Source organism: Gossypium hirsutum, chromosome A13, assembly GCF_007990345.1.
Source record: "Gossypium hirsutum isolate 1008001.06 chromosome A13, Gossypium_hirsutum_v2.1, whole genome shotgun sequence".
Lineage (NCBI taxonomy): Eukaryota > Viridiplantae > Streptophyta > Magnoliopsida > Malvales > Malvaceae > Gossypium > Gossypium hirsutum.
This window is the reverse complement of record NC_053436.1, coordinates 110,000,743-110,015,657: the sequence shown is the minus strand read 5'-3', so window position 1 is coordinate 110,015,657 and position 14,915 is coordinate 110,000,743. Positions and strand designations below refer to the sequence as shown.

General features: G+C 27.4%; 1 protein-coding gene across 1 annotated transcript; it reads right to left on the bottom strand.

Annotated features, from left to right (window-relative positions):
* Positions 1 to 572: 572 nt before the first annotated feature.
* LOC107945235 (transcription factor MYB83) lies at positions 573 to 3,778 on the bottom strand. Its single transcript, XM_016879163.2, has 2 exons — positions 3,320 to 3,778; positions 573 to 1,555 (listed from the first exon to the last, which is right to left on the bottom strand). The coding sequence occupies exons 1-2, from the start codon at positions 3,598 to 3,600 to the stop codon at positions 943 to 945; spliced, it is 894 nt and encodes a 297-aa protein (XP_016734652.2). The 5' UTR covers positions 3,601 to 3,778; the 3' UTR covers positions 573 to 942.
* Positions 3,779 to 14,915: the final 11,137 nt, after the last annotated feature.

Below are 14,915 nucleotides of genomic sequence, written 5' to 3'. Positions count from 1 at the left end.
CAACGATGTTGTTAATGATTTGTGAAAATTGAATCAAATCAAAATTTTATGTATAAAATCGCATAAAATCAAAGTTCATGTATAACATTACATATTGAATCAAAACTCAATTAAATTTGATATTTATCTCAAACATGTAGACTATTATATTTATTTTGGTTTAGATAAAATAATAATTCGATTATCAGTTCAGTTTGGGTTTTATGAGAGTTATTTTTAATCATATCACCATACTAATGTGTAATATTTGTACTTACAATCAATGTTATAAGAATCTAGCTAGTGATCAAATTGATCAGACTATTGATTTTGAAAAATTCTAAAAAATAAAAATAAAAATAAATAACAATTGAAACATAAACATTCATTTTATAAATTTTGGCAACAAAATTAATTATTCAGAATATCTCAAATTCGGTTCAAATGAGTTTTTCATTGGTTTTTTTAATCCGATTTGATTGATTTTTATCAATTCAATTCCTTTTTAATTTTATGATGCTGCTTAAATCGACAATCAATTTTCAATTCAATCAATTCAAGCGACTGATTCAATCCAATAATAACAATATTACTTTAAAAATTGAAATTGTTCTTTCTAATTTCTATTACAAAGTGTATACATGGCTTATTATTTCAGTTCTAAGTCAATCAAAGTACCCATTTTCCTCTTCACAATAATACAAAAAATTACAAAGATTTTCATGCCACCTTTATTCCATAGTTATATATATATCCTATAAACTTATACAAATATTTTTTTTAGAGACAAAACTAAAAAATAAACCCCCAAAAAAAAACTTTATATTTGATTTTGATTTTTTTTTTGTAAGTATTGTCGAAATCTATGAGAATTTTGTAGTCTTTTTTTCACTATCAAACAAACAAGGTTTTAAGGTTTTTTTTTTTTGGTAATGAACTCTAGGTTTTTTTTTAATGTTTTAATTATATTGAACTTTGAAAGTCAAGAAATGGAAAAGAAGAAACATCTTTCATCAAATCCTCCAAATCCCATTCTCCAACTTTAATCTCTTCACCTAACCAAAAATTCCCGATAGCCGCACCAGTCATTACGTTCTCCGATTTCATACTGCAATCTACGATATTGTTGTTGTTGATATTGTTGTTGTTTGTAGTGGGGATGGTGGTGATGTTACTTTCGAATGTATTCTCGATTTTAAGGTTTTCTCTAACAGTTTCTAAAGGAGGCATGTATAGTTCCTCCCCACATAACATCTCGTTTTCACCGTACAAACCGTTGACGTTTGTCGCAAAGTACCCGATGGTGGCACCGAATGCAGTCCCGGGGTTCGTGACGGTTGATTGCAAGGAAGAATTGGACGAAGTCGACGATAAATCGAGGTACGTAGGCAAAAGAACACCTTGTTGTTCCATTGTAATGAAGCCGACTGGATTGGAATCTTTGCTAAATTTTGACGATGATGAATCGGGGGTGTTTGGTGAAGAGTTTTTGAGCCTTTTCTTTATCGTCGAATTCCAAAAGTTCTTTATTTCATTGTCGGTACGCCCAGGCAAGCGAGCCGCAATTTGAGACCACCTTTGAAACAAAAAAAAAAGAAAAAAGAAAAAAAGAAGAAGGATTAAAACATGAGAAAAACAAGGGTTTAGTATTTTTTTTTTGTAAGAAAAGAAAGGTGTGTGTTTATTAGGGTTTTTGATTTGTATGTTTATCGTATAAAATGCATAGATTTGTGGCTTCAAATTGAAATTAAGTTGGACAGAAGCAAAGAAAATACTATAAAATTTCAATGTGATCATGGAGAAAAAATAAAAATAAATTGTGTTATATAGGTCGGAGAGGAGGCATGCATTGGAATTTGCATGCAAAGTCGAAAAGCATTATATAATTGTAGGGTTGAGTATCTTCGACTCAAAGGATTGGTATTTAGGTACCAAATAAAGTCTAATGTTTTGGGTAAAAATCTTCCCAATTATTTAAGCTTCTTAAGATATTTGATTGTAGCTTCTTCATACAATAAATAACTTTAAAAAATATGTTCCAAGTCTCTATATTTTTCGTACATTTAAAATTTAGTCACTCTATTTTTATTTTTTTTTAAAATATTCTCTCTACTTTTTATATTTTAAAATTCAGATCAGATTATTAAAACCACTAAACTTGTTAAATTCGTTAGTGCGATATTTTGAAAAAAAAAACCTCACTTGGTAGCCATACAAAAAAAACGATGTTATAATAAACTTGAATTTAACAAAAAAATTTTAACGGTGTTAATGATTAGACTTATATTTTTAAATAAAAAAAAAGTAGAGTGATTAAATTCTTTCAAATAAAAGGAAAGTGACTACATTTTAGATATATAGAAAATACAAGGACTTAAAACGTATTTTAACCTTAAAAGACCCTTTGAATGGCTAAATTCACTCTATATGTATTTTCCATGTTGCTTTCAACTTTATAACTCCATAAAGAGTATATATCAAATACGCATTTAAAAGTTAACAAACTTGGTTTAATTCATGTGCATATGCATTGTTGTTTTTCTTCATTAAGTACTTTAAGTGATTCTTACTTTTGCATATATATATATTTCACACCAACTACCTAAAAACCCTTGACTCAAGGCTTTACAGCATGCATGTATGTGCCAAGCAATTTTTAACCAGAATAATGAGAGAGCTCTTCATTGGTGCTTCACTTTTGTGATATTTCCAAATCACCTTGAAAGTCTTTTTCATATTAGCTTTTCTCCAATTACTCCTCCATTTCTTGTTTTAATTTTTTTTTCTTAAAAAATTGGGGAGCTTATAGCTAGAAAGTACAATTAAATTGCTAGAAAGAATTACCGATTGAGTTTTAACTCGATTGGCATGGACATTGTTGCTAATACAGGAGGACGTGGGTTCGAGTGCGCTAAAGAGTATTATCCTTCTATTTATTGGTTGGGGAGGGGCTATGGGTAGTTCTAGGTATTGTCTCAAAAAGAGCAGATATGATTAGAACTTATAATATGATTGTTTAAAATAACTATTTTGGACTAATTAATGAGATTGTAAATGTAAAGGGACCAAACTATGCTAGATTAAAATATAGGGATTAAACCCAAAATTTGAGCATAAATGAGAGACCGAAACCATAAATTGACCTTTGTATTTATGCTCTATATTTCTAATCAGGGTTTGAGGGGACTATAATGATGTACAAGACTACGATCATAAGCGCTTATATTTTGTCAATGAAATGATATTGAAGGCAATATTAGACTATTTCCATGTAATTATCATTGCTCACCATTAATAAAAAAAATTACACAACCTAAGGATAAGAAAGGAAGGAACATACCTATTGCCGAGAATAGAATGTAAATGGACGATTAGTTCTTCTTCTTCTGGCGAAATGGCACCTCGTTTGAGATCGGGTCTCAAGTAATTGATCCAACGGAGACGGCAACTCTTGCCGCACCGTTGCAAGCCAGCGTTCCGAGCTACGTCACTCCAACAACCTTGGCCATTGGTTAACATATAGTTGATGAGCTTATCATCTTCTTCGGGTGACCATAACCCTTTCCTAAGCTTATTGTTAGTAGTAGTAATAGTGCTACCATTGTTAGGCTTCCTCATCATGTAAAATAATAAAAAATCTCCTAAGAGATGAAAATTTAAGAACTAACTAAGACTTGGGTTTATTTTTGTTGATATTATAAACGAGTTTTTTTTTTGGTCATAAGGAAATTAGTGGAGATTTTATAGAAGAAGGGAGGAGGAGGCTTCATGGTGGGGGAAATGGTGGTGATGATGATGATGGTGATGGTTGTGGGGGTTTTGCTTAGAATATTGGAAATGAAAGAGGAAGGGGAGTTGGTTGATGGGTCTAAGTAGAAAAACGGTTTGGAAGGGGACTTATAGAGAGAGAAAAGAAAGAGATTAATTGTAATTTAATTTAGCTTGTTTACGTTCTCACCTTTAAGATTTAGCATCTCCATCGTTTTTAGCTTTTTTAGCCGACAAGCTTTTGGAAGTTTATGTAAAAGTTGAGGTTTTAGGATAGCAAAAGCTTAGATTGAGTGTTATCCTCCCGGGACAAAGCTAGAAGTTTATCTTAGAGGATCAAATTTAAATTATCATTTTATCTTTGTATATATTTATTATTTTAGAATTTTAAAGGGATTAAATTGAAAATTTTCACCTTTAGGGGGTTAAAGTGTATTTTTAAAATTAAACTAACTTATAAGGGTGTTCATAGTTTGGTTAAAATTAAATTAACCGACCGAACCGATCTGATTTGATTAATTGATCGGTGGTCGAATTTAGTTTTGTCTGAAGTCAGTTAATGATTTTTTAGAATTTCTATTATTGATTAATTCTGTTCAAAATCAGGTAATTAACTGAATTAACTAAAATAAATAATATATTATATATAATTGTTAATTTTTTGTTTGGTTGTTAACTTTCAAGATTTATGTAGTGTTTCTAATGTCTTATTTGTTGTTTTCACCTCCATTTATAGTTTTTTGAACTATTAAAAAAAAGAAAATGAACATTAGCAATGTAATTTTATATGTTTTATACTTGTTTTAATCAAAAAGCAAAAAAAAAAAAGTCGGTTCGGTTAATGGTTAAAATTTTTTACATTTCGGGTAATTGGTTTGGGTATTAATCGAACTAACCGTTTGAACACCCTACTAACTTATACTTTTAAAAACTTTAAGGGACTAAAATGATAATTTGCCATTTTTGGGGGTTAGTGTAGGTCCTATCTAGGGGTGAAGCTAGAAATTTTTTTTAGGGATTGAATTTTAGTCGTATATTTTTATGAGAGTTAAATTACAATTTCATCATTTTAATAGTTTATATCTTTATAGTTTTTTAAAAGATTAAACCAAAATTTTATCATTTTAGGGGCAAAATGTATTTTTACCATGCACTAATTTAAAATGTACCAATTTGAAAAATTCATAAAATTTAAAGGATTAAAACTAAAAATTCATAAAATTTACGGGATTAATCCTACCTAGATTTATTTTAGTTTAAATCTGGATATATTTTAGTTATTAATCCATTTGTTTTTATTGTAAAAGTTTAACAAATGTGTTGATTGTAATTACAATTTGTTTGTGCATTGTATTGATTATTGTTTAGATTGTAATTATATGGATGTATTATTTGAAATTGTTAATTGTTCTTGTACCTTAAAATTTTCTTTTCATAATTTATAGTTTTATGAAAGTAGAAATTGTTGATATAAGATACAATAAGGGAGGATGACAAAGAGAAGGTCAAGATGGTGCTATGGAAGCTAGTTCACCCGTAAAGGTTCAAAGTTGAAACATAGATAAAATGACAAATTGATTGAGAGGGCAAATGTTCAGAGTAACATTAGGATGTTCAAGGGTCGATCCTCTGTTCATAGTTTTTTAAGGTATTCAAAGGAAATGTCTCCTTGTTCATTGGTATGATCTTGACTAGATAAACGTTTAAACTTGTTAAATGCACAATGGACAATCATCTGCACATATTATGAGATTCTCTCAGTATGATATAGTAAAGCTGAAATAGACCCCTTATTGTCTTGGAAGTATATTCACATTAAGATAGCATTCTCCTTTAACCTCGAGTGGTAGGTCCTATTTGAAGTAGAACGGGTGGTCAAGTTAGTAAATGCTGACGCGTATCTTTTTTTGTGGAGAAATATAATAGAAATATTATCAACTTTTACTCAATAAAATACCTTTAATATAAACGAATAATTATTTTATACACTCTCAGTGAAAATAAAAAATCATAAATGGATCCAGCATGTTGTCAAGAGTCACATTTATATAAGTATATTTTCCCTTTTATCCCCAAATGATGAATTACTTTTGACATAACCTTATTGAATGACTTACAAACAAAATTAATTAATTAAAATATTCATGTAAGCATATAAAATGACAATATTAAAATTTAATTTGTTAACTATAATTGAAAATACTAACAAAATAATTATTGATACACTTGGATTAATGCAAATAATTTTGAAAATAATTATTATAATAATAAAAAAAATCGTGATATATATTATTTTATTAATAAAATTATAATTAAACATAATTTCGATATTTTCATAAAAATAAACTTTCATTATATAATTTTATTATTTATCTATTCGAATTCAAATACATATTTCATTCAAAAAATTTTAAAGCGTACAAATGATATTGTATAAGGATTGACATGAATATCGTTGTCAATGTAATATGATCAGAATTTATAAGGATTTATTCAAAAAAAATTCATATAAAAAACAAATATTTGTTTTTATTAATATATAATCTAAGATATTTTGCTTCAAATTCACATAATCTCCTCTTTTTTCTTCTTTCAACATGTCATGATCCAACACGTGTTTTTGAAGCTATAGTGGCATGATTGATTAATTTTAAATTAATAGTTGACGCATATAGGACATATATATAATATTGTATTACACATTTAGGAATTATTGCTAGAATAATATCAGATCAGTTGGTCGAAATGGTTACATTGGAAATCGATTGGTATGTTAATTTGGATTAAAAGATTCAATCGATCTCCGAGTGAATTATTCCGAATCAGTAAAAAAGTTAAAAAAACAAAAGAGAGAAATTGAATTGATTTATAATTTTTATAATTTTATAAAATTTTAATTAATTATTTATTATCAGGTTAACAATTCAATCGATTAAATCAAAAATCAAATCATCCAACTGATTTGAAAAAAAAACATATATTGAAGTTGTGATGAAAAGAAAAAGTAGAAAAGACTCCTTTATTGGATTATGAAATTATTTTTGTTGTCAAATGGAAAAAATGTGACAAAAGAAGGATTAATTGACATTTTAAAGTTATATAAAAAAAAGTCCTAAATTTTAATTAAATTGGTATGGAGATAGTTGTTAATGTCAGAGAACGTGGGTTCGAATGCGTTGAAGTATATTATTCGCTTATCTATGGGTTGAGGAGGGGCTATGAATAGTTCTAAATATTGTGTAGAAAAAAATAAATATGATCAGAACCTATAATGAAATTATTAAAAATATATATAAAAAATAAATAAAATTATTAATTGATGAAAGGGAAATACGATGACTTTCAAATGTGTTCCACTCACATAAAATTGGAAAGCACATTGAGTCATATCAAATAGTAGCATAGCCTATACAAATTATCTTTTTAAAAATAAATCAAAATTTGTAAAATATAAAATATTTTATACAAATTATGACATGAAAAAAGAAGGAATACAATATCAGTATACGAATTATCAATATAATTTATATATTAAGAAGTGTTGAGTGTAATGAGAAGATACGTTATAATATCGAGAAAACTGAAATCCAAACATTTGAAACAACGTTATTGAAAAAAACTGTCACGAATTCAAAAAATAATTTTTTTATTTGTGATTTTCGAGCCTTTTAAATTTAATAGGAGACATAATCATTTTAGCCAAGGGTGGCATCAACAGCAGGCAGTACTTGGGCCTCTAAAAATAATAATTTTGTACATAAGTCATTTAAAAATATAAAATAGAGTAATATTATAGTGGAATTTTACTTTTGACTTCCCAATCAATCATAATTAAATTCTATTTTTCTAAATAAAATTTTTGAATTCACTCCTAATTTTTAAATTTAAATAATATTAAATTTTTATTCAAAATTTTTATCAAATAAAATTTCTACAATTTCAAATCCAATTTTGTCACCTCTGGTTCTTGGTCTTACAGACATAAAAGAAATTAATTATCAGATATATAATTATATTCTCAACATAAATTACTTAAATTAAAATTGTTGACTTGGGTGCCACATCTGCACTGTTACATGCCACGTAAGGTTTCCGTTAGTGTAATGTGACACCAAAGAGAGAAAGAATTATATAAAACTGTGATTTCACGTCATTTTTATCCCTTTTCAATAGGAGAATGATAAATCAAATTTTTTTTCTCTTGATTTTCAGTATTTTCCCTCTTGAAAAAAATTCAAATTCAAGAAAAAATACTAAAAATTAGGAGGAAAAATTTGATTTGTCATTTTCCAATTGGAAAGGGATAGGGATGGCGTGGAATTATAGTTTCATACAATTTCTTCTCCACCAAGAACCATCATTTACAACTCTCGGTAACTTTCAAGACGAAAAATCCAATTAAACTGAAAATTTTAAGATCGAAATAGAAAAGGAGATAAGTTCAAGGATTAATTTAGTAATTATCTCTTCTTCTTTTTTTCAAATTAATTGCTAAGCAATTAAGAAACCAACGTGAAGAAAATAATACAAAGAATTGTGATTCAAGAAAATGAATTACTTTTGCCTTCAGATTTCAGTCACTGACATTTTCAGCAAACACATAATTTAACAAAAAATTGAATCACAATTAAGGTGGGAAAAACATGAAGAAAAGAAATATGCTTCAACACACGCACACAAATATCCTTTTTTGACTTTCCAATTTGCACCTTTTAGAAGCAACACAAATAATTATTTATTGGTTTCCGACTGAGTCTTAATTGGAATTTGTATTATTGTCAACGCAGAATGATGATGTAAGTTCAAGTATGCTGAAATGTATTATCTGTCTATTTATGGGTTGGGGACTATAATTAGTTTTAGGCCTTATATTAAAAAGAGCATATATGATATCGTTGATTGTATTGATAAGTTTAAATACTATCTTATGTTGATTTTGTTCGAATTTATATTGTTCGACCCTACTATGTTTTGCCTATCTTAATTTTGATTATAGTTATTCTGATATATAATTTATATTTGTAATTTGAAAAAAAAAAAACAAGAGAATCGGAAACTACACCTTTTAAAGGTAATTTACATTATAAGTTATTTAATTTTAACACCAATTTTCATATCAATAAACATTTAATTTCATTAAATTCCATCATTGAAGTTTTATTACTAATAAATTGGGCTAATTATACTAACTCTAGTAAGTAATTCTGATAAAAAAAAAAAACTTAATTGATTGTATATCCGTGACTTAATATGATATCCCAAAGATAATTATATTTTAAAAAGACTATTAAATGCTGAAACCAACTTTTACATTGAAATTATTCAATGAAATTAGCATAAATAATCTAATTTGCTAATGATTGAAGTTCAAACGATATAACAGTGGTTGGGTATAATGATAAAGCACATTGTACTCCTAAAGGGAGGACTCAAGTTCAAAACTTGGAGACGACATTGTTTGGAGGGATAACCACGAACCCTGAACATAGATAGTAAAACAGACATGAAGAATAAAAAAAATGTAACAAAATTGGTGTTTCGATCAATGACCTAAAATGTAGAATACCATTTTAGTGTATAATTTTATTTTAAAAACTTGAGAAATGGATAAAAAAATATTTACGAGTATAATTAATATTTTTTGAAGTTACTTCAACATCCATATAATTATAACCAAAATAAGTTAGTACATTGAATAAATGGATAATTGAAATATATTCAAAACTAGAAAAGGATAAATTTAGACATATAATCAGAATTAATTTATATGAGATAGGACTCGAATTTAATATCTCAAAATTCTATGGACCTCAACCTTGTTTTTGTTTTGTTTTTTTTTTTTTTTTTTTTTACAATCTTCGGCCTTCAACCTTATTATTAAACTAAGGCCTCATTACCATTGTCATATCTACACCTCGCTAGCTCACCTTGAGTCTTACCAATATCGCAGGATAGCACCTTGATCGAGAATTACCTTGTAAGGTTAAGACTTTGCAAGCCCTCAGCCTTGCAAACCTATGACATCGTAAGCACATACCATGGGGCCTACACTTTGGCACAAATAGAATACCTACTAGTAGTACATCACATTAATCGTTGTCTAAACATGACATCCTATACCTATGAAGAAAGGATATCAATAAATCAAGTGAAGCTCTAGAAAGTATAAAACTAATACAAAAGTAACACATGGTGTCTTCGAAAAAACTGAAGGTGCCCTTTTTGAGTACCCTCAAGGACTAAGGATTGAGATCTCCCTCTTCTCTCTAACTCTCAACTACTTTTTTACCTTCTTCGTAACTTATATTTTTTAAGGAACTTAAATTCCAATTACCCACGATCATTAATGGTTTTTCGTTCTTAGGGTAAATTTTCACAAACCACTCCAATTCTAATTTTGTATCAACATGCATATATATTGGGAGGGATCCATTTATAGTGGTATAAAACTAATATGGTTTTACCCTCTTTTGTAATTTTTCTACAAATGATATTTAAACAATCCAACCATCATATTTCATGTTTTATTTATACAAATCATGCATGTCAAGTTTGAAGTAAATAATTTTTTAACTATTTATTTTATGTAAAAAATTTCAACTGCTACATGTATATATATATTAATATAGACAACTTTTAGATCAATATGATGATGATATCAAATTATTTCAAAATTTTACATGAATGACAAATACAATTATAATAATAAATTTATCAAATATCAATCATAATAAAAATTACGAAATGATGTAAAAATACGTTAATTTTAGACAAATGTAGTAAAATTCCTCCCATTTAATATTAATAATTAAATCATTTGTAGCTTATAACTATAAATTCCGGTCATTTAAAGAAAAAATCATTGATTTTTCATCGTATCCACACAGTTCTTGAAAATATAATTTGCTTCAATCAATTAGGTTCTAGAAGTAGAGAAAATTAAACCGATTTAATGGTAGTTTAAGTGCAATTATGGTGTATTGGGCGAAACTCCTCACACGTTTCAGCTTTATATTGTCAACACATAATTAAATTGGTTGAATATAATTGGAAGCCACTTTGGACATTACTTAAATTCACATACATAATATATAAATATATTCACATACTTTGGGTTTTACTTGGGCTTTACTCAAATTACATGAGTATTATTGTTAACGAAGGAGGGCGTGAATTCAAGTGCGATAAAGTTATTATCCTCTTATTTATGGGTTTAGGAGGGACTATAGGTAATTCTAAGCATTATATAAAAAAACAAATATGATCAGAACCTATAATGAGATTGTTAAATATATATACATATATGGACATTGCACAAGCAATTGAAATAGTCTCTTTAATCATGCATCCTTTGAAAGTAGAATTCAAATTTATAAGCAAGGACACATATCCTTTGAAAGATGAATTCAAATTTATAAGCAAGGACACATACTTGAAATTTAGCTTTTCGAGACTCGGTTCGAGTTGGATTCATGCATGATGTTAACACTAAGGATAAAGTTAGAAATTTTTTGGGGTTGAGATTGAATTATATATTTTTATGAGAGTTAAAATATAATTTCACCCTTGTATTGACTTGTATCTTTATGGTTTTTAAAAGGACTAAATCAGAATTCTAGTACTTTGGGGACCAAACTATAATTTTATCATATATTGACTTACAATTTTATAAATATTTTAGGACTGAAGTAACAATTTCTCATTTTAGAGGGCTAAGGTCGTTGTCAGCCCCTCCTCTCTTTGCCCTTGGGTATTGATATAATTTATAATTATTAAAGTTTGGCCTGATTCGAAATATAAGCATTACATTTTATCCAAATCTATTTATATTTGTAAATGATTAATCTAAGTACATTTAGACTTTTCTATATTATTTTTTTCTTTAAATATTATAACATTTATCTAATATTTAGTAATTATATATAATATTTATGACCATAGTATATTTTTCATTTATTAAAATTTTAAACATAAACAAGTTAATATATATTTGAATATTTATATTATAATGTAGTATATTTATTTTTTATGTGATATAAATTATATAATGTAAAAAATAAAAGAAAAATAACGTATTATATACTTGGAATGAACTGATACTAACTCTAGCTTGAATATTGGAGTTCAAGCAAGGCTTATATTTTAAACAAACCTAATTTTTGTTGGTCCAATCTTATTTTTTGAGCTTAATTATGTCCAATGGACTTTAGGGTTTAGGTGAGTAGCTCAATCCTTCAACATGTCTAAGTTAGATGTTTACATGGGTTGGGTCAAATATATGCACTATATCAATATCATACATAGTTGTCGAAGCTCAATCCGACTTGAAATGAGTCTCATATTTTATCTAAACTCGCTTATAGTTGTTTACTATTTGCAAATAAATTTACAATTACATTTTTCATAAATTAAATAGTCTTTTACAAGAATAAATTGAATTTTATTTACATTTTATTCTAAATAAAATCATATAACTAAATTCTATAGTTATTTTTTGAGTTAAAAATTTGGGAGAAGGGATTGTATAAAACTGTGATTTCATGTCATCTTTATCCCTTTCCAATAGAAGAATAACAAACCAGATTTTTCTTCCTGGTTTTGAGTTTTTTTCTCATGAAAAATTCAAATTCAACTAAAAAGTGCTAAAAATCATAAAGTTAAATCTTATTTGTCATTCTTCTATTGGAAAGTGATAAGGATGACGTGAAATTACAGTTTCATATAATTCTTTCTCATAAATTTTATTCTTTACATGTTCCGGATATAATAGTTTTAGGGCTTTATGGGTATCTGATCTTGTCAAATTTGGGCTTATTGTATTTCAAATTTTCTTTTCTTTTCGGATTTGAATTTTCTCAACTTTTTTAAATTATTATTTTTAGTTTGAACTTAGAATTTTTTAATGTATATAAAAATAAAATAAATTTTCAATTGAGTCTTAAGTCGATTGATGTGGATATTGTCGAAACCATTTTTTTGGGATTTAAAAGATGGTGGATCGACTTTTTGGAAAAGAGAAAATGGAGTCGCCACCGACCCTTTTTTGAGGTGTAATCGGATCACCTTGAAATAGATCACTTTAATAAAACATTTGATTTATTAACATAATAATTTTAGGTCTACGAAAATTGAGAGAAAGGGTTCGGGAGTCGGTTACGCACGAGAAGGGTTAGCGCCCGCATAACGCCCAAAATTGGTACCAAACCGATTAAATAACTGTCCATGTGTCTTAGATTTAAAATGTTTTTGAAATGAGATTTCTTTTTGATTACATTTGAATAACCTGAATTGGTCGTCAAAATCTTTTTGTTTCAAAGGAATATAGCACCACATCCAGCACGGTAGGATGTGATCCTTTATACCCACGGGAACACGATAGATTTCGACTTTCAAAATTCATGACTTGGGAATTACAAAAGGATGCTCTACTATTTAGTCCAACGAAAAAATCGAAACCCAGCACAGTTGGGCACGATTCCTCGAATTTCCAAACGTTGAGCATTGCCTTGCCTTAGAAACCACGAATGAAATTCCAAAGGGATATTCGATTATTTTGCGCAAACGAGAAATTGCAACCCAGCACGATAGGGCACAATTCCCCGAATTGCCAATTATCGAACACTTCCTTCGTTTTAAAAAGTTTTTAGAAAACATGAACGAAATTCTAAAGAGACATTCGATTATTTTGGGCAAACGAGAAATTGCAACCCAGCACGATAGGGCACGATTCCTCGAATTGCTAAATATCGAACATCGTCTCCGTTTTAAAGAATTTTTAAACAAATGATTTTAAAACCGGCTTGAAATACACTAATTTAACTTAAAATAAAAGAGAATAGTTGGTTTTAAAAAATTAGAAATTATAAAGTGATATTTGTAAATCGGAAATAAAAATGGGATAATATACATGAGCATAATAGACGCATTAATATAAAATAAAATGAAAGACGAGAATAACAAAAATTATCAAGCACGCGAGATAGTCACAGATCAAAGATAACGAAAAGTAAAGTAAGAACTTAAATAAATGATATATACGTAAATAAATAAATGACACAAACGACGATAAAAAATAATAATAATGCAATGATAATAAGAAAGAAAAAAATGATAACAATAATATGTCAAATAATAAAAATTAATAATAATAGTAAATATAGTGATGATAATAGCAGAATATGCAATATATAGTATTAGAGGCAAATACATAATACATACATATCAGAAATAATCATAAATAAATAAATAAATAAATAAACTATTAATAACTATATAAATAGATATATAGTAGTTGTATATACATGGTATTGTTTAGGAAAAAACATAAACATAAGATAGTATGAGAAATAAAAATGTATAAATGATATAATATTAAGGTATATACATAACAATAAAAATACAATATTAAAAGACATATACACGTAACATAAAAAATGTATCCGTATTTGTATATTAAAAATATGATATTTAAACTATTTACATAGTATATACATGCTAAAATAATAATAATATTTAAAAATAAATATTAATGATATTACATAGATATATACATATATATTAAAATGAAAACATGATAATATCAACAGTATGTACACAATATATAATATATTAAAGATATATATATAATATTAATAAAATATATATATATATATGTGGTATAATGTTAATATGTATGCATAATATGGGGTATGACATAATATTTAAATGTGTGTACATAAAATATATTAGGAGTAATAATAAGAAACAATAAATATATATAATAAATATTGTAAGCATTAATTAAAGCTAAAAATGTCTAAATAATAATAAAATATGCTAATAATAATAATACGAAAGTAGGACATAAAATAATAAATAATATTTTAAATAAAAAAATAATAATAATGCAGAAACCATATTAAATCTAAAGGGACTAAATTCGAAACAAATAGGAAGTTTTGGGGCCGATTAAAAAAGGAAATATGACAAAAGGGACCTAGATGAATGCGCGAGTGACCAAGGAGGACTGAAATGGAAATAAATCCACTCGTCCAAAACGCATCATTTGATTAAGGACCCAGATGAAACGACAACGAAATTCCAGGGGTGAAATTAAAAAAATCAAAAAGAATGGGACCACATCGAAACCGGACTCAAAAGCGGAGGGACTGAGGGTAAAAATAGACCCT